Genomic DNA, 27,675 nt, shown 5'->3' on the forward strand with positions numbered 1-27,675 from the left:
TTGAGTTTTTCACTACCTAATCTTATTTTGGGACTGTGTGGACTACTCTGTCAGGGTTTCATGCAAAAACACAGCAACACTTGGTTTTAATATTTAAATGTTAACAGTTCACAGAAAAGGATATACAAATTGCTCAAACACATACCCAACCTTATTCTTAAGTGAAAGTACAAAATTCCACTCATTTAATCTCCAGAGATTAATATACCTTTATTCAACTAATGGATCGGCAAAAATAAAAATATTTGACTCACATATTGTTGGCAGGACTGTAAATTGGCATAATCCTTGTAGAAAGCTATGTGCCAATCAAAAATAAAGAATGCAAAAATCTTTTGACCTAGTAATTCTAACTCAAAATTTTATCTTACAGTAACTTACTAATATGCAATATGACTTATATGCAAAGTTATTAAATGAAGCATTATTTATACTAACAAAACAGAATTAACATGTCTGTTTAGTAGGGAGTATTCCAATATATCATGGCACATTCATACAATTCTGGGCAGCTGTACAAAAAGAATCAGGAAATTCTTCATGTGTTGACATGGAACAATCTCAAAAATACCATGTAAAGTGAAAAAGGCAAGTTGAAAATAGATTTTTCTTAGACAAACATTTGAAATAAAAACTGTTATATTCTAATAGAAACATGAAACTCAGGTAAATTCAGTGAGCAAATACTATATTTTCTTCATCTGATGTATAAACTTTTCCACAATTCCATTGAGTCTTTCAGGCTCCAGCAGTTTATTTACTAATTCCTGTTCAACAGCCATTAAGGCCAAGCCACTAAGCTTCTCTTGTCCCATGGAATTACATAAATATGTTTTAAGACGGGGCAGTATAGAAAATGAGTTTTCAACACTTGCTGAAGTGATTGGCCAAGACAAAGCAATATATAATAGCTTTGATATGCAAGGAATATTGTTATGAAGACCATGCTGAATAAATAAGTAGCCAAGATTGCTGAAATTGATATGATCATCTATGACAAAGTTGAGCTTTGCATATTGCCGATAAAATCTAAGTTCTGGGATGATGTCTGCATCAAGTTTATAAAATTCTTGGACATGTTTGGCTGTTGCTTCATTTAATGGTTCATTCCATTTTAATAATAGTTCTGAAATTTGCTTCACTTTGCAATAATCAAATTCTGAAAAATATATTTTTAAATTCTGTAATATAGTATCTAATCCTTGGTAATAAATGCCAATTTTATATTGTTCTTCTGTTGAGGTAGGAAATAACATATTGTCTGAATTGCTAAGAGCTCTTGTTTCCTGAATTTTTCTTCTTTTATGAAAAGAAGGTCTTTCAACTTCAAAACCTTTACAGGTTATTTTTTGACATATTTCTTCTGCTTCCTCCCAGAAAATTTTGAAACAGACATCATTTCTTTCAGATGATAAACATTCCAAAATTGCTTCTATTTTTGAAGACAAAGAAAAAATGTCAATGGTTTCACTTCGAAGCTCTTTGGAAAGAATTCCTATAACACTTAATACTCGATAAAGAAACTTCAAACAAAAGATAAATTCAAATTTGGAAACCAATGTCAATAAATCACTCAATTCATCAGCCAAACTTGTGTTAGAAGAATGGCTTGATACAACTTCCAATGTTTCAATAATGTCTGGAAGGCCCTCAATCACAGATAGTAATGTATGATCATGGAGTGTCCAACATGATTGTGATATATGTTTCTTGCATGTTTTGTTTTGACTTAGCTTACGTATCTTTTGAAAATTTGCAGACATTTCCCTAGACATAGGAATAGTGTTGAACAAAGAATTCAGAGTATTTAGAGCTCTTCGGAGTTCTTTTACTTCTTTACAAAACCTAATTACTGCTAGGTCCAAAAAATGGGCATAACAATGTACGTATAAAGCTCTTGGCTCTTCCTTCTTGAATTCTGCTGCACTTTTATTGAATTTTTCCCTCAAATTAGTAGTACTATCATAGGCCTGGCCTCTTATTTTATTTGTATCAACTCCAATTTGCTGCAGGTAAGTTGTAATAGTCTTGTGTAAGCTGGTCCCAGTCATCTCTTCAACATCTATGAAACCCAAGAATCTTTCTTTAATTATGATAGCCTTTGACGTTTTTTCTGGGTATCTTACACAAATTGAAAGCTGTCCTTTAGTGGCACTATCAGTTGCCTCATCACATATTATTGAAAAAGCTGAGGAGACATTGATCTCATTCACAATATCTTGTAACATTTCAGTCTTTATTATGTCAATAATATCATTTTGAATTTGTGTACTATTATAGAAATCAACTTGTGAATTCATAAGTCTAAATATTTCTTCTCCTTTATCTTTTGCTCTGATTTCTAACAATTCTAAAAAATGGCCTTTATTCACAGATGAAATAGACTGGTCCTTCCCTCTTAAGGGTAAACACTGCTTTCCAAGAAATAAAATATTTTCAATTATAAGCTTTAGGTACTTTTTATTTCCTTCGATCTGTTTTGAATGAATAGATAAATTGTCACTGATACCTTCATCACAAAACTGGTATTCCCTCCAAAATTGCAATGACTTCAAATGCATTATACTTTTTTCATGCTTTGTGAAATTTTTCAGGGTTTTTTTCCAATTAGAAATTCCTTGGGTTGCTAATGACTCTCCTCCAAAGCTATATTTTTTCTGGCAGAACAACTGGCATGAATAACAGAATGTTAAATCCTTTTTAATAGTGGTTCCTAACTTCTGAAAATTTGAACACCAAGATTTTTTAATATTTTGGGATTTACTTTTAACTTTTTGTACTTTAGATGTAAATTTTGGGTAACACAGTCTATTACTTATTTTCATAGATTTCTTATTGAGTGTAGCATCCTGGTTTGACACTTGATCCTTTTGTACTTCTATATGGGATGTATGCTGACTGAGTTCTGATGAAGATGGCAAAAGGCTTAGCTGTTGTTCCACACTACTATTAGCGACACCACTGCTTGACTCACTGGGTGGACTCTTAGAAACCTTTAGGAGAAAATGATAAAATAACATTTGTTTTAACAGTTTACAAATAATCAAAATATCAAATGCATCTATTCTAATAACACAATAAGTGAATGGGTAAGTTACAGTATGAACTCCACTAGGGGGAAACATTAGCAATTATTTATAACATCTATTTGCAATCTAGAATCAATATCAATTGTTCAAAGGACTTTGGTACATAATTATAATAAAAATCTTTATTGCTTAGGTGAGTAGAATTGCTTAATAAATATTAAGAAAATTAATAAAGAATCTAAAGGAAAAACAATGACTAAGAATACTTCTCTTCGTCCCAGCCTGCTTGGCTCAGTGGATAGAGCTTCGGCTTGCGGACTGAAGGGTCCCGGGTTCGATTCCCGGTCAAGGGCACATGCCTGGGTTGTGGGCTCGATCCCCAGCAGGGGGCATGCAGGAGGCAGCCTATCCATGATTCTCATCATGGTTGTTTCTCTCTCTCTCTCCCTCTCCCTTCCTCTGTCTGAAATCAATAAATATATTTAAAAAGAATACTTCTCTTTATTCTGGGGCTAGAGCCTCCACCTTTAACCACTATGCTGAGTTAAGAATACTTCTCTTTAAATATTCTTATTAATAATTTAAATTCAAATTTGAGATTTGGGAAACTGAATATAAATATAAAAGGTGTTTATTTCTCTACTTTTTTGAGCTCTTGGATCAAAATAGGAATTAAAATGCTCAGACACACACACACACACACACACACACACACACACACACACACACACAATGATTTAAAAAGCTTAAGAAAAGACAGTAGCCAAAAAAAAAACCCAACAACTTACATCCAATAGGACATTTCCTCTTATTGAAGAAACTGTACCTGTTAAAGCATAAATTCAAGATCTTATACCGTAATCTATAAAACAGCATCATAAACAATAATTGCTTCTTTCATATCAGGCAACACAAAGAAAACTTAGAATATAGAAAGATTCATCAAGCAGGGCAAAACTATATTATATCAAATAGCACATCAATTTTTACCTTGTAAGATATCAGAGTTCATGATGGGCAGGGCAGCATGAGTATCTGCCAATGACATTATATTGCTTATAACTGGAGTTGTATCTTTCTTTGGAGAAAGGTGCTTCTCTGGAGAAAGGAGCTCTGCTGAAGTATCATGCACCATGGAAACATTTACTAATACAAATAAAAAGATTTCTTATAAACCAGGCAGAATCAATTAGCATTGTTTAATAACAAGTGTTTCAAAGAACAATGCAAACATCTAATAGCTTTAGGTATTGCTGTGTATTGGGGTAATTTTTAGTAGGGCTTAGGGATAGCCAGGCTCTTTAGGATAATATCAATAACAACATTAAAACAATAATTTACATTTCCTATCATTTTATATCTTTTACCTTTGCAAACAATTCCTCAGTCTTTATACTATTTGTTTGAAATTTCAAAGCTATTTTTTCTGTGAAATTATACATGAAGAACAGAAGAGTCTTAGTCAGTTTGGGTCAGTAGATAGAGCGTCAGCCCATGGACCGGAGGTCCCGGGTTTAATTCATGTACCTCGGTTGCAGGCTCCATTCCTGGTCAGATTCGTGCGGGAGGCAACCAATCGATGTGTCTCTCTCACATCGATGTTTCTTCTGTCACTTCCTCCCTTCCACTCTCTCTAAAAATTAATGGAAAAATATCCTTGGGTGAGGATTAAAATTAAAAAAAAAAAATGCCCTAACCAGTTTGGCTCAGTGGCTAGAGCATTGGCCTGCATTCTGGGTTTGATTCTGGTCAAGGGCACATGCCCAGGTTGTGGGCTCGTTCCCCGGGGCCATGCAGGAGGCAGCCAATCAATAATTCTCTCTCTTCATTGATGTCTGTATCTCTCTCTTCCTCTCCCTCCCTATCTGAAATCAATAAAAACATATTAAAAAAAAGGGAAAAAAAATAACAGAAAAGAGACTCCTATAGAATCGACTAATGGGTATCACTTCTAACTCTTCTAGGATTTACAAACCTCAATACGAATGGAGCTGGGTTGCTATCCAAGCTAGTATTTTTTAATTCTCACTTTAAAAAAAAAAATAATCCTCATCTGAGGATATTTTTCCATTGATTTTTAGGGAGAATAGGAGAGGGAAAGACAGAAACATCCGATGTGAGAGAAACACATCAACTGGTTGCCTCCTGCATGCACCCTGACCAGGGCATGGGCTGGGGAGGAGCCTGCAACCGAGGTACATGTCCTTGACTGGAATTGAACCCGGGGCCCTTTGGTCTGCAGGCCGACGATCTATCCACTGAGCAAAACTGGCTAGGGCTAAGCTAGTATTGCAGAGATTTCAATAACAAGCCATTTTGCAAGATGTACAAGTCCCAGGAGCATCAATCACTCCACTGACTATGTAAATAGCACCACTGGCGCTGTATGTGGCTCTTTGATGGTATTACATAGTTGGCCCTGGATTATCTGTGCTTTTCTCTTAGTGAAGTTCAAAGTAGTTCCAACTGGCTCTACTTTCATGTGAAAATTTTAATAGCCTTGTTTTTACAAAGCAGGGCTAAGTACAGGATTCTATTCTAACACAACAATCTTTATAAATATTAAATCTCTGTTGGTGAAGTAGTCTTCCTTTTATACAAAAATACTGGAAACCATTTCTTTGCAACAAGTTTTGAATGGTTCTGAATTTTAAATCTAATTTGGAAATGAATCAAGGTGATAAATTAAATGAAGCAGTAATATTCTTCAGTAATTACTAAACCTCTGTTTACTAAGCAAATATTACCTGTAGAAGATTCCATCTTAGCTTTACCATAAGCAGAAAAACAATTAACAGAGCAGAAAAGCTCTGTCTTCCCCAAGTCATTGGTAATCTCAATCATTTCATCTGAGGGCTTCAATGATTTGCAAAGACCAGATGTAAGTGTTCGGGTTGGTTTCTGTTAGAGATCAAAATAATATATTCCTGGTATATGACAAATTTTTAACATACTATCATAAAAATTTACCCAATACCACTGCTCTACAAATTAATGACAGTGAAGCCACATTTTTACCTTATTAAAGACCAGAAAAGGCATCATGAGTTACTATAATTGAAATGCAGGAAATAGATCAATCTATTAGATAACTATTTGTATTTTTTGTCTGATATATTAATAGCAATTATAATACATGTGCAAGCAATGAAAAAATTGATCATAGAAGATGTTCACCATCCCAGGCAATCAAAGCCAATTTTATGAATAAAAAGAAGTCTTATAACTTCAGCTTTTTCCTCAAACCCTGTTTGAGCATCAATTCAGGAAAACCTATTGGTGCTAAGGAGGAGCTAGAAAAGGTCTTAACACACTTTACAAGATGTTGTGGGAAGTCACTTTTTCTAGGCCAACTTACATGGTAAAAATTGCAAGCATATTCAAAGAAAGCATTGAAGCAGTAAGAGGTATAGAATAAAGTGTGTTCAATAAACAGTACGTGTACAAAGGAAAAGGAGAGAAACTGTGAGGTTCATCACCTACTAGTATTCTTTCTAGTGAAACAGGAACCATCATTCATGAATTTAAGAAGTTAACACTGATGGCAATGACGAAACAGAACTGCTTTTGTGGGCACAAAGTACAAAGACAAATTAAAATACCTTATACAATTTTTTTTTTCTGTAAAAAATATTGGCAAAGAAACAATGAAACCAAAAGCAGAGTGTAATTTTGAAAATTTGTATTTTTATCCTTTATTAGAGGCCCGGTGCACGAAATTCATGCACGGGGTGGGGGGGGTCCCCTCAGCCCAGCCTGCACCCTCTCCAATCCGGAACCCCTCAGGGGATGTCCAACTGCCGGTTTAGGCCCGATCCCAGGGATCGGGCCTAAACCGGCAGTTGGACATTCCTCTCACAATCCTGGACCGGTGGCTCCTAATTGCTCACCTGCCTGCCTGCCTGGTCGCCCCTAACTGCCCCCACCCTGCCAGCCTGATTGCCCCTCACTGCTTTTGTGTGCCAGCCTGATCGCCCCTAACTGCCCCCCCTGCCAGCCAGGTCACCCCCAACGGCCCTCTCCCTGATAGCCTGGTCACTCCTAACTGTCCCTCCCACCGGCCTGGTCACCCTTTACTGCCCCCTCTGCTGGCCTGGTCGCCCCTCACTGCCCCCCCTGCCAGCCTAATCACCCCCAACTGCCCCCCCCCGCCAGCCTGGTTGCCCCCAACTGCCCCCCCTGCCAGCCTAATCACCCCCAACTGCCCCCCCCGCCAGCCTGGTTGCCCCCAACTGCCCCCCCCGCCAGCTTGGTCAACCCCAACTGCACCCCCCCTGCCAGCCTGGTTACCCCTCTTGGCCCCCCCGCCGGCGTGGTCACCTCTTACTGCCCCCCCCCTGCCAGCCTGGTCGCCCCCAACTGCCCTCCTTGCTGGCCTGGTCGCCCCACGCAGCCTGCTTGTTCAGTCGTTTGGTTGTCCCTCACTAACTCCCCTGCCGGCCTGGTCGTAGGCAGCCATCTTGTGAGGGCATGAGGGTCAATTTGCATATTATAGTTTTATTATACAGGATTATTATACAGGATTAGTATGGTTGTATTTTGAGACACCCCTAAAAATCCACTGGTATTTAACATTAACCAACAATCAATCTATCTATCTATCTATCTATCTTAAATATATTTTATTGATTTTTTTTTTTTTTTTTTACAGAGAGGAAGGGAGAGGGAGAGAGAGTTAGAAACATCCATGAGAGAAAAACATCGATCAGCTGCCTCCTGCACACCTCCTACTGGGGATGTGCCCGCAACCAAGTTACATGTCCTTGACTGGAATCAAACCTGGGACCTTTCAGTCCACAGAATGACGCTCTATCCACTGAGCCAAACCAGTTAGGGCAAATCTATATATATAAAAGGCTAATATGCTAAGTGTCCGACTGTCTGACTGGTTGCTATGACTCGCACTGACCACCAGGGGCAGACGCTCAATGCAAGAGGTGCTGTGATGCGCACAGAGAAACGACACCATGGACCTCGTGCTCTTAAAGCAACACTCATCTTCCCCCAAGTGGGACACAGGCCCAACCACCACCCCAGAGCGACACCCTATCAAATCGCAGCTGACGCTGCTGAGACCCCATGGTACAAAAGGCACCCCACAGCCCAGCCCAGCCCAGCCTGGAAACGGTAGCTGTGGGCGCCGGGTAATGATGTCATGTAGCAACGCCCAGCTTTCTCTCCCTAGTGACTAGCCTCCTTGCAGTTTCTTCAGCCCAGGAACACAACTTGCTTTATACCCAGGTGCAAAACATTTCACACTTTAATCAAATGTCTGTGAAGCATTTTCCTGGGCCTCATCTCATTTGATCCTCACAGAAGTCCTAGAGTAGGCAGATAGGAAACTCGGTGGAATCCTATTTTCTTTTCATTAGCCGGAAAATGGAGATTTAGAAAGCTTAGAAACTTGACTTGACTAAAAAGAAATAAGAAATGGTGGACCTTGAAAATGACTTCAGGTTTTCTCACTGCGCAGAATACAGTCAAACACTGCTGCAGTTAAATATTTTACCCTTTGTTCTCCCTGCATGATTTACAATAACCTGCTTTGTGTTGATATTTACTGCTGTGTTGCTGACAATTACCTGAAAGAGAAGTTGGGGTGCTTCACTGGGCTGGAAAAAGTTTAGCTAAATCAGAAAGCAGGTCTAATTAAGCAAGTTTATTCTATGAATATAAAAAGCTAAGTTGACTCGTGCATACGCAATACATATAAAGCTCTGGCTGGTGCTAATCACATGCATGTGTTTCGATCTGTCATTGTCGATGGTGAATTTGTTTAACACTTCTCTTATAGAGAAAGGGCGAATAGTGATATTAAAATATTTCTTCTAATTAATTTCCTTTCAATGTGCACAAATCCATGCACTGGGCCACTAGTAGTGGTATAATTTATAATTAATTATTCTTATGGGAAAGCTAATATTTATAATAATACTAGAGGCCCGGTGCACGAAATTTGTGCACTGGGGGGGGGGAGAGCGCGGAGATGTCCCTCAGCCCAGTCTGCACCCTCTCCAATCTGGGACCCCTCAGGGGATGTCAGACTGCCAGTTTAGGCCCGATCCCTGCTTCTGCCTGCCAGCCTGATCATCCCCTAACCACTCCCCTGCCAGCCTGATTGATGCCTAAATGCTCCCCTGCCAGCCCGATTGCCCCCAATTGCCCTTCCCTGCCGGCCCGATCACCCCCAACTGCACTCTCCTGCTGGCCCAGTAACCACAAACTGCCCTCCCCTGCCAGCCTGGTTGCCCCTAACTGCCCTCCCTCCCCTGCAAGCCTGGTCACGCCCAACTGCCCTTGCTCCCCTGCAGGCCTGGTTGCCCCGAACTGCCCTCCCCTGCTGGCTTGATCGCCCACAACTACGCTCCCCTGCCGGCCATCTTGTGATGGCCATCTTTGACCACACGGGGGTGGCCATCTTGTGAGGGTGTGAGAGTCAATTTGCATATTACCTCTTTATTATATAGGATACTCTATTGAGATGCAGCCAAAATATTTACATTTCTACCAAACAACCCACTTTTAAAAATATATATATTTTATTGTTTTTTTTTTTTTTTTACAGAGAGGAAGGGAGAGGGATAGAGTCAGAAACATCGATCAGCTGCCTCCTGCACACCCCCCCACTGGGGATGTGCCCGCAACCAAGGTACATGCCTTTGACCGGAATCAAACCTGGGACCCTTCAGTCCGTAGGCCGATGCTCTATCCACTGAGCCAAACTGGTTAGGGCAACAACCCACTTTTTAAGTCACTCCATTTTTAGATAGATAGATTTGAACACTTTCTAATTCTTAATTATAGTTCACTAGTAATTTAGATTTTCTCCATTAACACTGTCACACAATATCTTGAATGCTTTACACAGTGTTAGGTGGTGCTTTAACAACAAACAAATATGTTTTTATTGATTTTTTTATTTTTTAAAAATATATTTTATTGATTTTTTTTCTCTTTTCTTTTATAGAGAGAAAAAGAGAGAAGAAGGGAGAGGGAGAGAGAGAAACATCATCAATCGGCTGCCTCCTGCACAACCCCCACAGGGTATCAAGCCCACAACCCAGGCATGTGCCCTGATCAGGAATCGAACCAGTGGCCTCTTGGTTCCTGGCTCGATGCTCAATCGCTGAGCTACATCAGCTGGGCTGTTTTTATTGATTTTTTAGAGAGGAAGAGAGAGGGAAAAAGAAACATTAATGATAGAGAAATGATAATCTGCCTCCTGCATGCCCTCTTACTGGGGATCAAGCACGAAACCTGGGCATGTGCTCTGACCAGGAATCGAACCAGCGACCTCTTGCTGCATGGGGTGCACTGAGCCACAGTGGCCGGGCTAGGTGGTGCTTTTCAACTCCTCTACCCAAATCAGCCCTGCCCCATCACATAGGTTGGATAAGTAAGTGCTCAATATAGGTTCTTAAAACCAGGACAAGGCCTATTTATTAAGTGTGAGGGATAAGGAAGGAAAATAAGGAATGTCATTTCTTGCCTTTGGAAGATTTTCATGACTTCCATTGTCTCATTTCTGTTCCCAAGACATTATATTCTCTGGTGTGGGCAGTCAACCATAAAAAAAAAAGATGTGGCTTGCCATAGCTGGTTTGTCTCAGTGGATAGAGCGTTGGCCTGTGGACTGAAGGGTCCCGTCAAGGGCACATGAATTCCTGTCAAGGGCACATGCCCAGGTTGCGGGCTCAACTCCCACAGGGGGCGAGCAGGAGGCAGCTGATCAATGATTCTCTCACATTATTGATGTTTCTATCTCTCTCTCCCTCTCCCTTCCTTTCCGAAATCAATTAAAAAAAGATGTGGCTCACCCTAGCTGGTTTGGCTCAGTGGATAGAGCGTCAGCCTGCAGACTGAAAGGTCCTGGGTTTGATTCCGGTCAAGGGCACATGCTCGGGTTGCAGGCTCGATCCCCAATGTGGGGTGTGCAGAAGGCAGCCAATGATTATCTCCCACCATTTATGTTTCTATCTCTCTCTCCCTCTCTGAAATCAATAAAAATATATTTAAAAAAAAATGTGGCTCACAAATGACCTATTTGAATTATGGTTTGTTAAGATTCCCATCTTCAATAACTTTTTTTAAAGAAAGAATTTATAAGGACAGAGTTGGGTCTCAAAGCATCATATAAACAAGGTATGTGATAATCCCACGTCATGAAAGGGGCTCAGACTGTGTTCATCGCGTCTACCAAAGCTTCTCTGCTCAGACCACCCACTCAAGACTCTCCTATCAATGGTAGGGGGGTATTTCTCATTGGTTTATGTCCTCCTATGATTCACTCAGAAAAAGCATGACATTCTTGATTCACCTTAGCCTTGCTTAGGTGTAAAGAAACAGGGGACCCTTCCCCACTCCCCACGTGGGAGTCTGTAAGTGTTCTTCAATAAATCTCCACCTTTGCTATAAAAAAAAAAAAAAAGAAACACATGGGCCCTAGTCGGTTTGGCTCAGTGGATAGAGTGTTGGCCTGCGGACTGAAAGGTCCTAGGTCTGATTCTGGTCAAGGGCACATGCTCAGGTTGCAGGCTCGATCCCCAGAGGGGGGCGATTCTCTCTCATCATTGATGTTTCTATCTCTCTCTCCCTCTCCCTTCCTCTCTGAAACCAATAAAAATAAATTAAAAAAAAAAAAAAAGAAATACACGGAACTAAAAACAAAAACACTTTTGTGGCTGAGTCTTACCAGTCGACTACTGTTATTTGTGCTAACTTTATTTGTAGTTTATAAACGAGCTTCCATCTGCTTGCCTTTCCTCAAGGTAAGATGATCACCTGAGATTCTTTAGGAAAATCTCCACCTAGCACTTATCATGAATTATTACACAAGAAGGAACTACCAGAAGTCTTTTACTTCATCTCCATTTTGCCAACTGAAACTGTTCCCAATGGCATTAAAATCTATTACCCCCACATTTTCCTAAAGTGAAACCATTTACAAGCCAACTAACAGAAGGGACTTAATCTTCAATTTTTCACTGAGTCCTATGCAGTCAAGTTCAAATGGAGTGGTCCTCTCTTTAGGCAACAGATCTTTATTCATACCTGCTGGCATGCTGTAATATTCTTTGAACTGTTTAAGTAATGGGACTGTCCTTCCACCTGAAGTATATGGAACAGATCAGAACTAGTGTAACAGTAAACTCCACAGTTCTCACAACAGTTTATGATGAGGTTGTTAGCAGAGTGAAACTTTGAAAAACAGGCATTACTGCAAATCATATGTTTCACATTCTGATATTCTACTTCATACTGAATCTAGGGTAAAAACAAAAAAAGATTCAGTAAAAATTCTAGTTTTTAAGCAGATCAATCAGAGTCCCTAAAGATGAAAAAATTGCAACTTACGAGAGTAGTCTTCTGACACATGCTGCATTTGGTTGAAATCCTGTCAGTATATAGCTTAACAGATAGTTTTCTTAGACAAGATTGGCTGCAAAAATTTTTGCTAAAGGTAGTATCTTTAGGCTGGACACTGATGACATCCTTTAGATTTAAAATGTCTCTGAAAATAAATAATAAGGGTATCATTATACAGTTTTGTCATAATTATAATTTCTCTCTATAAGCTAAATCACTCCCTCAGACAACCTTCTCCCTTATTGTTTTTTAAAAAAATATTTTTATTGATTTCAGAGATAAAAGGAGGAGAGAGAGAGAGAGAGAGAGAGAGAGAGAGAGAGAGAGAGAGAGAGAGGGGAACATCAAGAATGAGAATCATTGATCAGCTGCCTCCTGCACGCCCCCTACTGGGGATGGAGCCCACAACCCAGGCATGTGCCCTTGATTGGAATCGAACCTGGGACCCTTCAGTCCGCAGGCTGATGCTCTATCCACTCAGCCAAACCAGCTAGGGCATCCCTTATTGTTTCAATTACCTGAAGAATAGGGCATCATTAAACATTTTACCATAATTATAATTTCTCTCTATAAGCTAAATCACTTCCTCAAACAACCTTCTCTTTTATTGTTTTATTTACCTATAGAACTGTGAAATAGTAACAATATCAGCCTTGATATAAGAAAACCTAAATTTAGTATCTAGTTCTTTTACTTATAGGTCATTTTTATTACCTACATGTTATTTACTCATCTATAAAGTAGGGATTATAAAACACATCTGACAGTGCAGTTTTAAGGACTACCTAACCTGTTAGCTGGTGCTAGTAATAATAAATGATGTCACATATTCATACCTGACCAACTTTGGAATCTACAGGACAGAAGATTTCAAAGTATGGTCTGTAAATCCCTAGGGATCCCCCAGATGCTTTGAGGGAATCCACAAAATCAAAACTATTTCCACATTAAGATGTTATTTGCCGCCCTAGCCGGTTTGGCTCAGTGGATAGAGCGTTGGCCTGCAGAATGAAGGGTCCCAGGCTCGATTCCGATCAAGTGCACATGACCGGGTTGCGGGCTCGATCCCCAGTAGGGGGCGTGCAGGAGGCAGCCAATCAATGATTCTCTCTCTCTCTCTTTTTTTAATATATTTTTTATTGATTTTTTACAGAGAGGAAGGAAGAGGGATAGAGAGCTAGAAACATAGATGAGAAACATCGACCAGCTGCCTCCTGCACAACCCCCACCGGGGATGTGCCAGCAACCAATGTACATGCCCTTGACCAGAATCGAACCCGGGACCTTTCAGTCCGCAGACCGACGCTCCATCCACTGAGCCAAACCGGTTTTGGCGAATGATTCTCTTTTATCATTGATGTTTCTATCTCTCTTTCCCTCTCCCTTCCTCTCTGAAATCAATAAAGAAATATATATATATTTTAAAAAAGATGTTATTTGCCTTTTTCACTGTATATCTGAAAAGCAATGGTAGGCCCCTTTAATTCTACGCCTAGGTTTAATTCTACGCCCCTTTAATTCTACCCCAAAGAATTGAAAACAAGTACTTAAAAAAGAACATGTACATGCATGTTCATAATAGCACTATTCACAATAGTTAAAACAGCCTAAATGTTAATCAATGAATGAAAGGATAAAGAAATGGTGGTATATTCATGCAGTAGAGTATTATTCAGCTATAAAAAAGAATAAACTACTGATATACATGCTACAACATGGATGAAGCTCAAAAACATGCTAAGGGAAAGAAGCCAGGAACACAAGATCACCTGTAGGATTCCATTTATATGAAATATCCAGAATAGATAAATACATAGAACACAGGCTGGTGGTTGCCAGGGGCTGAGGGGACAGGAGAGGGAAATGTGGAGAAACTAAATAAAGCATTTTACTTTGGAGTGACAGAAATGTTTTAGAACTAGATAGAGGTGGTAGTTGTACAACACTGTCAATGTACGAATGTTACTGTAATGGTTTTTTGTTATGTGAATTTCACCTCGATTAAGTTGGGAGAGGGGGAAAAAAAGCAATGGTGGGTAAAACTGCCAGAACCTTACCATAAATCAAGGTAGTAGCACCAAATTGTACCCATACTAGTACACTGCCAAGCATTCGATGTAAAAATTACTGACTTTATTAAACTTGATCCTTGAGTACATCACATCTTTTCTGTGTGGTAAAATAGGATATAGGCATAAAGAATTACCCATGTGCACTCAAGAATGATGGTTGTCTCAAGGAAAACCATGTGTGGGAATGTTAAGACTTATAACCTAGGTTAGCCACTTTTTCTATGAAACACATTTTTACTTGAAAGAACAACTATTACTCAGAAGTGGATACCTGGCAGATATTTTTTCTCAAAAATGAATTAAGTAAGACTGTTACTTCAAAGAAAACAACTGGTAGTATTCATTGCCAATGATAAAATCTGAGCTTCATTGAGAATAAGAATTTTTGAAAACTTGTATCTGCTACTTCCAGCTTAATCGCTCCCCATCACTTAGACATTCCTGATGAGATTAGTGATTTTTTAAAAAGTGATTTTAAAAACATTGCATAATGAAATACATCAACATCTGCATAACTCACTGAACCAATATTTTCCAATGTTTGCACATAACAGAAATCATTTATGGGGAAAATAACCAAAGTACAAAATAGACCAATGAGTTTTAATTTAGCGGTACAAAACGTTCATTGATATGGTTACAATCAACCTTTAAAAACCTACCACTTGTTTTCTGATGTTCTTTCAAAGAAGAGCATCCACAATGATCTAAACACTAGTAGAACACTCATCCCTTTTCCAATTACACATTTTGTAAGGCCAGATTTCTTTAGACTTCTGCCAAAACAGTATTTTGCAAGAAACTGGATACAGAAGCAGATATGAAAACCCAGCCTGCCATTAAAGTAAAACTGATAAAAACAATGCCCACTAAATTTTTCTCACAAAAATTTTTTAAAAGGCTATTTTTCATGATATTCATGTCAACATGCACTGAGTTTATTTTAAATCAGTTACTAGTTTTTAAATTCCTCAGTTTTTTTTTTCCTTTTTTTATATATTTTATTGATTTTTTTACAGAGAGGAAGGGAGAGGGATAGAGAGTTAGAAACATCGATGAGAGAGAAACATCGATCAGCTGCCTCCTGCACACCTCCTACTGGGGATGTGCCCACAACCAAGGTACATGCCCTTGACCGGAATCGAACCTGGGACCCTTGAGTCCACAGGCCGACACTCTATCCACTGAGCCAAACCGGTTAGGGCTAAATTCCTCAGTTTTAACTTCTAACACAGTATTTATTGGTAGATATAACCTACCTAAAACTAAAACTCTTTGGGTCTTCAATAATTTTCAAGAGTGTAAAGGGGCCTGGAGAGCAGAAAATTTGAGAACTGCCACTACAGGAAACGACCAACATACCTGGCTACCTAGAACCTTCAGAATATCAATATTTCAGGATAATAGTTTTTCAGATTAAATACTTTTTTTTCTTTATTGATTAAGGTATTACATATGTGACCTTATCCCCCATTGCCTCCCCCCACCCCCGAGATTAAATACTCTTAAAATCAACACTATTTTAACAGTTCAACATTTACAAAGTTTTAGTGTATTATGCATGAGTTTTCTAGCCTTTTAAACAGATGATACCAAAAATAACATGCTCATTTCATTATCACATCATCAATCATTTTATTGGTTTAAAACACAGCTCTAAATGCAGTCTGAGTTGTTATCCTGGTACTTCATGACAAAAATTCTAGGATCCGCCCTAACTGGTTTGGCTCAGTGGATAGAGCATCGGGCTGTGGACTGAGGGGTCCCGGGTTCGATTCCGGTCGGGGGCATGTACCTTGGTTGCAGGCACAGCTGACTGATGTTTCTCTCTCATCGATGTTTCTGGTTCTCTATCCCTCTCCCTTCCACTCTGTAAAAAATCAATAAATTAAAAAAAAAAAAAATTTAGAGAAAAATTCTAGGATCCACTGGTGCCAGTCAGTGTTTACATGACGGGGATATAAAGATGACTGTAATCTAGTTTCTAATGTTAAGAAGTTCATTGTAGCCCGGCTTGTGTGGCTCAGGGGTTGAGCATTGACCCATGAACCAGGAGGTCACAAATAGATTCCAAGTCATGACACACGCCCAGATTGGGTGCTTGATCCCCAGTAAGGGTCGTGCAGGAGGCAGTCTATCAATGATTCTCTCTCATCATTGATGTTTCTATCTCTCTCTCCCTCTTCCTTCCTCTCTGAAGTCAATAAAAACATAAAAAAAAAAAAAAGCTCATTATCTAAACTGGGCAGTATCAATTCTTTAAAACATTAATTTTATGATCAATATTTTGGGAGTTGTGAACACTATAAAAACAGACGATGGAACAATAAATCTGGGTGGGTAGATGGTAATAAAAGAGGAAGGAATAGTGTAGGAATAGATAAGAGGTAAAGATATTTGAGGCAGAGCTTTAAGACACAAAATTACCCAGTTGGGAAGAAAGGCAGAAAATATTGCATTGACAGAAGCATGGGACCCAGAAAATGCTTACTGGCTTATATTGTTAGTATATTAGATTGCTGCTTCTAATTTGCTAAAGCCTTATAAAAGGGGAATTTTGTTACAAGTGCCTAAAATTAGCTTAAACAAACTCTGAGCATAGATCTGAACAACTTTCCTACAAATAAGTGTTCAACAGTAGTCCATGGGCCTATTTTGGACTCTACTGATTGCTCTCAGGATCTCTGGTTGGTTCCAACTGGGATACTAAAGGACAGAAATGATACTTCTTAAATACATAGCTCTAAAAAAAAGTCATATAACATGATTTAAAATGTCATTTTCAAAGCCATTTTTTCATCTTATTCATGAAATATATTAAGATTTCATTAACTAAAAACAGATTAAAAATCATTGCTATAAAACCTTGACAGTGCCCAGGGTTGAGCGTCGAACTATGAACCAGGAGGTCACAGTTGGATTCTTGGTCAGGGCACATGCCCAGGTTATGGGCTCGATCCCCAGTGTGGGGTGTGCAGGAGGCAGTTGATCAATGATTCTCTCTCATCATTGATGTTTCTTTCTCTCTTTCCCTCTCTGAAATCAATAAAAATATATTTAAAAAAATATAAAATTGCCGAAACCGGTTTGGCTCAGTGGATAGAGCGTCGGCCTGCGGACTCAAGGGTCCCAGGTTCGATTCCGGTCAAGGGCATGTACCTTGGTTGCGGGCAAATCCCCAGTAGGGGGTGTGCAAGAGGCAGCTGATCGATGTTTCTCTCTCATGGATGTTTCTAATTCTCTATCCCTCTCTCTTCCTCTCTGTAAAAAATCAATAAAATATATTTTAAAAATAAATAAATAAAATAAATACAAATCCATTTTAAAAATTAAAAAAAAAAAGAAGATTCAAATTATGGCAATCTGATTCCCAAACAAGATATCATTTGAAAGGAATTTGTGTTCTGAAACAAAGACATTTAAAACTTAGCATTATCATTTAATGAGTATTAACAAACCAAAATTATACTAGATAGGACTCTCAAAGCACTGATGCTTTATACATCTCAGGGCAGAGTTCAAAGTTCTGGACATTTTTCATGAATTCATTATGAAATGACTACTACTTCCTTCCTCTGTATCAGAAATGACTTACATATGTAAAAAAGTAAACAACTGCCCTAACCGGTTTGGCTCAGTGGATAGAGCGTCAGCCTACGGACTGAAGGGTCCCAGATTCAATTCAGGTCAAGAGCATGTACCTTGGTTGCGGGCACATCCCCAGTGGGGGGTGTGCAGGAGGCAACTGATCGATGTTTCTCTCTCATCGATGTTTCTAACTCTCTTTCTCTCTCTCTTCCTCTCTGTAAAAAATCAATAAAATATATATATATAAAAAAAGTAAACAACCAAGACCAACACAATAACTCACAGAAATTTTGAAAAGATTATAACCATCCATCTATGTTTACCTATGGCTATTCAATTTTTCAAGAAAATTAAATAACTTCATTTATACCTTGAAGATCCAAAATAACTGTTATATGATTAATTTTTTTTGAAAGGTTGCTCGCTACACAGTTAAATAAAATAAAATGGGCATACAATAAAAGCTTTAGAAGTCACATTGTTTAAAGTTAAAGAGAAACAGAACTCACATTTTAAATTCTGCAAATCTCTCAATAAACAACAACAAAAAAAGATTTCTTTTTTTAAAAAAATATATTTTTATTGATTTCAGAGAGGAAGGAGAGGGAAAGAGAGATAGAAACATCAATGATGAGAATCATTGTTTGGCTGCCTCCTGCACAACCCCTACTGGGGATCGAACCTGCAACCCAGGCATGTACCCTTGACCGGAATCAAACCCAGGACCCTTCAGTCCACAGGCAGACGCTCTATCCACTCAGCCAAACCGGCTAGGGCTAAAAAGATTTCTAAAGACTCTCTTAGAGGAACTGAAAACAGAAGCAGCTTTTCCATAAACCAAAGTGATATTTCTTCAGAAAAAATGAAAATGTAGAAAACTATAGCAAAGACTCTGATCAAGATCTTGGTAGAGCCCTGGCCGGTTTGGCTCAGTGAATGGAGCGTCAGCCTAAGGACTGAAGAGTCCCGGGTTCGGTTCTGGTCAGGGGCGTGTACCTCGGTTGCAGGCACAACCCCAGTGGGAGATGTGCAGGAGGCAGCTGATCGATGTTTCTCTCTCATCGATGTTTCTGGCTCTCTTTCCCTCTCCCTTCCTCTCTGTAGAGAATCAATAAAATATATTTTTTAAAAAAGATCTTGGTAGAGAAGTCAAAAGGGGCATAATTTAGAATTATATACCTTGAGCAGTTTGCACAAGTTCTCTTCGGAAGAGCTGATGAACTGCCAGATGAAATGTATTCAGTGATGCAGGGTGTGGAGCAGAAAAGCTGAGTAGATCCTTTTCTCTGATAAGCAGTTTGCCCCTTCAGAAGAACTTTTTTACAACCAGAACAGGAAACCTGAATAGCTGTAGTTGAAAGTGAAGGAAGCATTTTATTCATTCCAGATGATGCCAGAGAAGGCTGAATGCCTGTAGTCATCTGTGAAGCTATAAACACAAAACAGGAAAGAAAACATTCAGTATTTACATAAAATTAAGTATGCTTTTTTTTTCCATTTTATTTTAGAAGCTACTTCTGGATTTATAACTCAAAACAATGCACTATTCAATGACATTCTAAAAAGAATAAACTGGCTATCATACTGGTCAGAATAAATAGGATTAATTTAAATAATTCCATTACCACTGTCTGTAAATGTAGTGCTTATTTTCTGTTCATTCTCCTTAGTTTTGGACTGTTGGGCTTGACAATACTCCTAAAAAAAAAAAAAAAGAAAGAAAATAGTGAACACAATGTATTTTAAACAACCACTTAACTGAAGAAAATGATAAATTATGCTAAAGTCTATTCAGTGAATTTGTACAATTGAATTGAACCATGGCACATAGATAAAACACTCCCCTTTTGGTGACCTTTGGCTAATAACACCAATCAATTACTACATTATTTTCTACTAGAGGCCCGGTGCATGAAAATTCGTGCACTCGGGGTGTGTGTGTGTGTTCCCCCCTCAGCGTGGCCTGTACCCTCTCGCAGTCCGGGACCCCTCGGGGGATGTCCACCTGCCAGCTGGCAGTCAGACATCCCTCTGGCAGCCCGGGAACCCTCAGGGGACATCCTTAGCGCTGCCACAGAGGCAGAAGAGGCTCCTGCCACCGCCGCTGCAGTGGCCAGCCATGAGTCAGTTTCTGGATGAGCGGCGCTCCCCCTGTGGAAGCACACTGACCACCAGGGGGCAGCTCCTGTGTTGAGCATCTACCCCCTGGTGGTCAGTGCACATCATAGCAACCGGTCGTTCTGCCATTAGGGTCAATTTTCATATTATCCTTTTATTATAAATGTGACTTCACCTATAAAGACTAATTGTCTTTATAAAGACCTTGAACACAAAAACTGTTAGATTAGGCTGAATGAGTTTTACAAAGGAGGTTTGTTGGTTTTTTTCACAGCAACAGGCAATCTGTCTAAACTTGATCTATTTTTTAATGTGTATGGGTTGAAAAAGCAACAGACACTTCCTAGATGGACAACATTCTGCACTGTCACCAACTCAATGAGAGTCATATCTTTACTTGACACTGATTTACTTTAGGGTCTCTCTAGGCAAAATACAAGAAATAAATTAAAACTGAATTTACTTTTTGCTTCATTAGAAATTTCACCTAGAACATATGCAAATATTCCAAGGAAAGCTGACCTTACTTTATAAAGAATAATCATAGCCTGAACCAATTAATTCTTTATAAGTTCTATAGCATGCAATATCTTAAAAAGTTTAAGAATAAAAACACGAAACTGTGGCTGAATGTCGACCTATGAACCAGAAGGTCATGGTTCGATTCACGGTCAAGGCTCAACACCCAGTGGGGGGCATGCAGGAAGCAGCTGATCAATGATTCTCATCTTTGATGTTTCGAGCTCTCTCTCCCTCTTTGTATATGTACTAGAGGCCTGGTGCATGCAAATTCATGCACTGAAGGGGGTCCCTCAGCCTGGCCTGCCCCCTCTCACAGTCCGGGAGCCCTCGGGGGCAGGAGGCGACCTGACGATCAGGGGAAGGCGACGCCCCATCACATCTCTGCTGCTGCCACTGCTAGCAGCGCAAGCCTTGGCCAGCCCTGGTTACCTGAGCCCTGGGTGGCTGGGGGGACTGGGGGACTGGGGGCCCGGCCTTGCTGTGTGCCTGCCGCCCCAGCGGGGCTGAGGGGACTGGGTGCCACCATCTTTGAGGGCGGGGCAGTCAATTAGCATATTCCCTCCTTATTGGCTGTGGGTGCCACCATCTCTGAGGGCAGGACAGTCAATTAGCATATTCCCTCCTTATTAGATAGGATAAATATATTAAAAAAAAAACAAACCAAAATTGTAAAGATTAAAAAATTAAAAAGAAAATAAGTCTAAGAATTTAAAATGTATTCTACAACTTGATATAGGCAGTAGCATCAAAACATATTAGTTATTTGAATTGTTTCAAGTTAAGAAAAACAAAAACGTGTTAACCTTAGGCCCATAATATCATCCTTTTATCAATCCAAACACTTAATTCCAAACAGCTCATTCTTCTCTCAGATCACATTCTTGTACACACTTGTTTTGGCACTGAACAGCACCTACCTTATTTTATTTGATCAACTGCTTTGGGATTTAAATTTTTCAACCAATAAACCAGCATCTAAATAACTAAAATTTATAATTTGATGCTGCTCTAGAAAAAAGAAAACAAGCACCATTTTACCTGAGCATTGTCGGGTTCTGTCTTAATTTCATCCAGCTGCAGTAGTGGTGGTGCCACTGCCTTGTCACCACCCTCTGTTGGTGATTCTTTCATTTGAGTATCTGATGTAAAGGAATTCTCCACTTCCGTTCTTCTTGGGGAGCAGTTTCCAGATACCTAAAATGAAATATGAGTTGATGAAGAGTTCTGAGATCAGAACTCCCCCCAACTCCCTACCGCCCACTTCTACCTCTGTGACTTTCTCAATAAACGTTCTTTTATAATTTGAGTCTTGGCTCTGAATTCTTCCCTTAGCCAGAACTCAAGAACCGAGTTTGCTGGACCAAGGTTCACACCTGGTGCCATTTTCCTGCTGCTAATACAAGCACAAAAGGGTCTTCAGATAGCTTGGTCTCGAGGTTCTCACAGTACCAATACTTACTTTCTTCCCTTCATCCACTCTTCCCCAATACAGCTTTGCTTCCCACTTCGCAACTTTCTTCTGGGACTAGTCTTCTCCACTTCTATTCTCCCTGGTCTGAGTACAGCATAATGCCACCAAATCCAAAAATAACCTGATTATTTTTAATTTATCAGATAGTCTTAGAAAATGTAAAGCTTTCTATCTGACATTAATCCTATCACCTGCACTCACTACCTCTCCCCACTGCCTTCCTATTGAGCCATTTATCATCTGAATCAACTCCCCTTCCCCTCTTTATTGATTCCTCTCATATATAAGCATTTAAACACATCCAAGGATCCAACCTCTAAACCAACTGCCCCTCAGAACCACTCTTTCCCTTCTTGAAATTCTCTCCTTCCCTGAATCCTATGATTCCAAGACCTATTTCTTCTCCTATGTCTTTTCAAACATTTTTCTCACCTGCTTCTAAAGTACTTGTGTTCCCCCAATGCATACTTCCCCATGTGGACAAAAGAAGGGGTTCTAAAAAAAAAAAAAAAAAAAAGCCGAAACCGGTTTGGCTCAGTGGATAGAGCGTCGGCCTGTGGACTCAAGGGTCCCGGGTTCGATTCCGGTCAAGGGCATGTACCTTGGTTGCGGGAACATCCCCAGTGGGGGGTGTACAAGAGGCAGCTGATCCATGTTTCTCTCTCATCGATGTTTCTAACTCTCTCTTCCTCTCTGTAAAAAAATCAATAAAATATATTTAAAAAATAAAAAGAAGGGGTTCTATGGAAAGTAACCTCACAGGGTGATCAGATCATAAATTCCTAACTGGGCAGATCGTGGTGGGGTAGTCATGCCCCTGGCCTATAACTTTTTATTTTTTTAAAGCTTCACCAGATGATATTTTTTCCATTGATTTTCAGAAAGAGTGGAAAGGGGCAGGAAATATGACTGAGCCATGCCAGCCGGTTTTAAAGTAGGTTTCTATGAAGCAATAATAAGAGATATTCCAGGTATAGGGGCAGCATGTGCATCTTACAAGCACCCCAACAGGGGCTGGGGATCTAACCCACAATGGAGGTATGTGCCCTTGGCCAGGAATCAAACCCAAGACCCTTAGGACCTCAGACTGATGCTCTAACCACTGCTAAGGATAGGCCTATAACATTTTAGGAAAAGGATTATCTTTGTCTTAAGCAAGCCCTGTCCATTGTTTCGGTGCATTTAGTTTAACACATCTTTGAAAAGCCCCCTCCTATGGTGGAACCACCCTCAAGAGAGCAAATAATCTTAACTATTCTTTAATCCAATCCCTGCCTTGCTTTCTCTGACCTTTATGTAATCTTTCTTATGTCGATTCCTTAATTTCAAATGTATAAAAGAAACTTCAAAAACTGTTATTCTCCAGAGCATTTGACATTTTTAAAAAATATATATTTTATTGATTTTTTACAGAGAGGAAGGGAGAGGGATAGAGAGTTAGAAACATCGATGAGAGAGAAACATCGATCAGCTGCCTCCTGCACACCTCCCACTGGGGATGTGCCCGCAACCAAGGTACATGCCCTTGACCAGAATCGAACCCGGGACCCTTCAGTCTGCAGGCCGACACTCTATCCACTGAGCCAAACCAGTTAGGGCAGCATTTGACATTTTGATCCCCAGCATATCCCATCAGTTTGGCTCAAATAAAAATTCTGTACATGTTTGGAAAATTCTGTACATTTAAAAAAATATATATCTTTATTGATTTCAGAGAGGAAGGGAGAGGGAAAGATAGAAACATCAATGATGAGAGAGAACCATTGATCGGCTGCCTCCTGCACGTCCCCCACTGGGGATCAAGCCCACAACCCAGGCATGTGCCCTTGACTGGAATCGAACCTGGGACCCTTCAGTCCGCAGGCTGATGCTCTATCCACTGAGCCAAACCAGCTAGGGCAGGACATTTTTTTTTTTTTAAATATGTTTTTACTGATTTTGAGAAAGGGGAAGGGAGAGGGTGAGAGAGAAACATCAATGAGAAAGAACCATCTGTCTGGCTGCCTCCAGCAACCACCTCTCCATCCTGGGGACTGACTCTCTCCTTCCTTCCCTCCCTCCTTCCTCTCTCTCAAATTAAGGAGAGAGAGAAAAAAAGCTCATATGGCTTCTTGGTCTCTGCCCAGCCCATTTGAGCATTATACACAACCAGCAAAGCAAAACTGCTTGGAAATTAATTACTGGATTGTCATTAAGTACTTAGATTCCCTTTACCTGAAAGTAAATATGCTATGCAAGTCTAAACATCATTTAAAAATAAAGCATCTATGAGTTGCAGCATCTTAAATCCCCCTTCAAGCATGTCGGTCACCACACAAATAGACAAGTAATGGAAAGTACCCTGAAAATGTAAATAAATCTAAAACATATTTCTGAGGCAGGGGAAAATGATATAAAACATTTCTTTAGCTAAGAACAAAAAAAGCAAAAAAAAATATGAATAACATCCATGACTTCCCTTTCCAGATGCACATTAGAGTAAAACAAGTCCTAGAGACCTCTTTACACCAAAGAGGGATATATTATGGAGCAGAAAACAAAATTCACAATAATTTTTATTTTTAAAATATATTTTTATTGATTTCAGAGAGGAAGGGAGAGGAAAAGAAACATCAATGATGAGAATCATTGATTGGCTGCCTCCTGCACACCCCCACACTGGGGTCGGAGCCTGCAACCCTGGCATGTGCCCTGACTGGGAATCAAACCTTGACCCCCTAGGTCGAGGCTCAATGACTGAGTCATCCCCACAGGGCTTGAGCCAGGTTTTTTTAAAAATATATATTTTATTGATTTTTACAGAGAGGAAGGGAGAGGGAGAGAGAGTTAGAAACATCGATGAGAGAGAAACATCAGCTGCCTCCTGCACACCCCCCACTGGGGATGTGCCCGAAACCAAGGTACATGCCCTTGACTTGAATCGAACCTGGGACCCTTGAGTCCGAAAGCCGACCATCTATCCACTGAGCCAAACCGGTTAGGGCTTGAGCCAGGTTTTAAAGTAGGTTTCTATGAAGCAATAGTAAGGGATATTCCAGGTATAGGGGCAGCATGTGCAAAAGCATATTGGAACTATACCAGTAAGGAGTGGAGTTACTATTAAAGATAAAATACAAGAGTGGCCAAAACCGGTTTGGCTCAGTGGATAGAGCGTCGGCCTAAGGACTGAAGGTCCCAGGTTCGATTCCGGTCAAGGGCATGTGCCTTGGTTGTGGGCACATCCCCAGTGGGGGGTGTGCAGGACGCAGCTGATCGATGTTTCTCTCTCATCGATGTTTCTAGCTCTCTATCCCTCTCCCTTCCTCTCTGTAAAAAATCAATAAAATATATTTTAAAAAAAATACAAGAGTGGTAGTGGAAGGAAATGAAGTTGGAAAAGCAGAAAGGAATCATATCAGGAAGGTCTTTGAAAATAAAAAACCCGAGGATATTTTTCCCCATTGATTTTTAGAGAGTGGAAGGTAGTGGGAGGTTGGTGGAGAAAGAGAGCGAAAAGAGAAGGGGGAGGGCCCTACCCGGTGTGGCTCAGTGGATAGAGTGTCGGCCTGCAGACTGAAGGGTCCCGGGTTCGATTCCGGTCAAGGGCATGTACCTTGGTTGTGGGCACATCCCCAGTGGGGGGTGTGCAGGAGGCAGCTGATCAATGTTTCTCTCTCATCGATGTTTCTAACTCTCTATCCCTCTCCCTTCCTCTCTGTAAAAAATCAATAAAATATATATATTAAAAAAAAAGAGAGAAGGGGGAGGGAGGGAGAGAGAGAAAACATGGATGGGAGATACACATCTATTGGTTGCCCTCCCCTCCCCCTGCCCCCTACACACACACACACCCTGACCCAGGGCGAGATCAAACCTACAACCCAGGTACATATCCTTGACCATGAATTGAACCCGTGACCCTCCAGTGTTTGGCCAAAGCTCTAACCACTGAATAATGCCGGCCAGGGCCGCATCTCATTTTAAAAAATAAAAATTTACTTCAGATTTTCAGAAAATAGCTTTTCCTGCCATTTGGGTAAATATAGTTCAATTCCTTGTAGCTATGTCATTGACGAGGAAGGTTACAGTTTACACCTACCCTTTTTCATGCACAGAAAACCCCAGAAACAAATTCACTAATTTAGCAAGGGCAACCACTCCTGTAATATTCTTGCCACAACCTAGGAGTTAAATGGGCAAGGTGTTGTAATTTAGTTCTTGTTATGTTAAGGGCTTCTTGTCTTATAAAATTTGGGATGAGAAGTACAAGTAATTGTCAGATGTTATTGGGGATTCAACTCCTGAGAGGAAATTCTCCACTCATCTACTTTCAAGCTTTTGGTTGAGTTTAATTGAAAAGTGTGCCGATATTGCATCCTGAGGAAGCTGAAAACATTTCCGTTTGCAAACACTAGTCCATGCAAACCACGATGCTCTCAATCCTGCATATTTTTAAAAAAAATGTTTTATTGATTTTTTTACGGAGAGGAAGGGAGAGGGAGAGAGAGTTAGAAACATCGATGAGAAACATCTATCAGCCACCTCCTGCACACCTCCTACTGGGGATGTGCCCGCAAGCAAGGTACATGCCCTTGACCGGAATCAAACCAGGCCGTCGCTCTATTCACTGAGCCAAACCGGTCAGGGCTCAATCCTGCATATTAAAGCAAAACGCAAAGTGCTAAAAATTGCACCTTCCTCTAACCCCAGATCAAATCCTAATTCACCAAAGGTCAAACTTTTAAACCGGGCCGGTGTACCGGCTCAGTGATTGCGCGTGGGTAGACCCAGGAGCTAAGAGGTCGGTGGGATTCCCATGTGGGCACAGGCCCGGGAAGCGGGCTTGATCCCCAGTTGGGGGCGTGCAGCCCACGGGCGATGTTCCTCTCTCATTGATGTTTCCTCCTATCCCTCTCCCTTATCTCTCTAAAAATAAAAACATATTAAAAACAAAAAAGAAATCCTATTCCCTTTACCTAAAAACTTTTTTAAAAAAAGTCAAACTCTTAAATAATTCATCTTCTTAAGCTGAGATCCCGTGTACAATTCAATTTGCAAAAGGAGCTCCAGGTTGCCAAGGCTGAAACCAATGACCACTTAATGAAGGAGACGCCACCAATGTTCTCAGACGAACGTTTTAGAAACGGAAGCCGCAGAGAAACCAAAGGCTGAGAGCCCGAGTACGACACACACGCCGTGGACGAGGAGAAACGCCGCAAGTGGTGGGGCAACAACCCTCCGGCTCCGTGAGCATCCGCTCCTCAAGGAGACCACGAACCCAAACCAGGGGCCTCCTCTCCGAATTCCCGACGCCCCGGGGGCGGAAGCCGCACGCGCGGCGGTGCCTCTAGAAACTCTACCCCACAAGACCCTTCCTCCTCCCGCCCACAGACGAAACGCTCCGTCCATCCGTAAGGCACAGACGCAAAGACCGACACCAGGGCCACGTACGGAGGCTTACGAGTTTCTCTCCAGGCCGCTCGCCAGGGGAGGTTTCTCACGGCCACTTCCAAGGGGCCGGAAGGTCGCC

General features: G+C 40.5%; 1 protein-coding gene across 3 annotated transcripts; it reads right to left on the minus strand.

Moving 5' to 3' along the window:
* ZMYM1 (zinc finger MYM-type containing 1) lies at positions 1-27,675 on the minus strand. Of its 3 annotated transcripts, none has more exons than XM_079776352.1 (10): positions 27,597-27,675; positions 21,734-21,889; positions 19,681-19,753; positions 19,235-19,484; positions 12,384-12,540; positions 12,081-12,293; positions 5,777-5,930; positions 4,020-4,175; positions 3,818-3,855; positions 2-2,993 (listed from the first exon to the last, which is right to left on the minus strand). In XM_079776352.1, exons 2-10 carry the CDS (start codon positions 21,824-21,826, stop codon positions 687-689), a joined length of 3,441 nt encoding a protein of 1,146 aa, XP_079632478.1. In that variant the 5' UTR covers positions 21,827-21,889; positions 27,597-27,675; the 3' UTR covers positions 2-686. The 3 variants fall into 3 exon arrangements, with proteins under 3 accessions (XP_079632480.1, XP_079632478.1, XP_079632479.1); XM_079776353.1 differs by having other exon boundaries at positions 27,607-27,663; XM_079776354.1 differs by lacking the exon at positions 12,081-12,293 and having other exon boundaries at positions 1-2,993.

Source organism: Cnephaeus nilssonii (genome assembly GCF_951640355.1).
Source record: "Cnephaeus nilssonii genome assembly, chromosome: 7".
NCBI lineage: Eukaryota > Metazoa > Chordata > Mammalia > Chiroptera > Vespertilionidae > Cnephaeus > Cnephaeus nilssonii.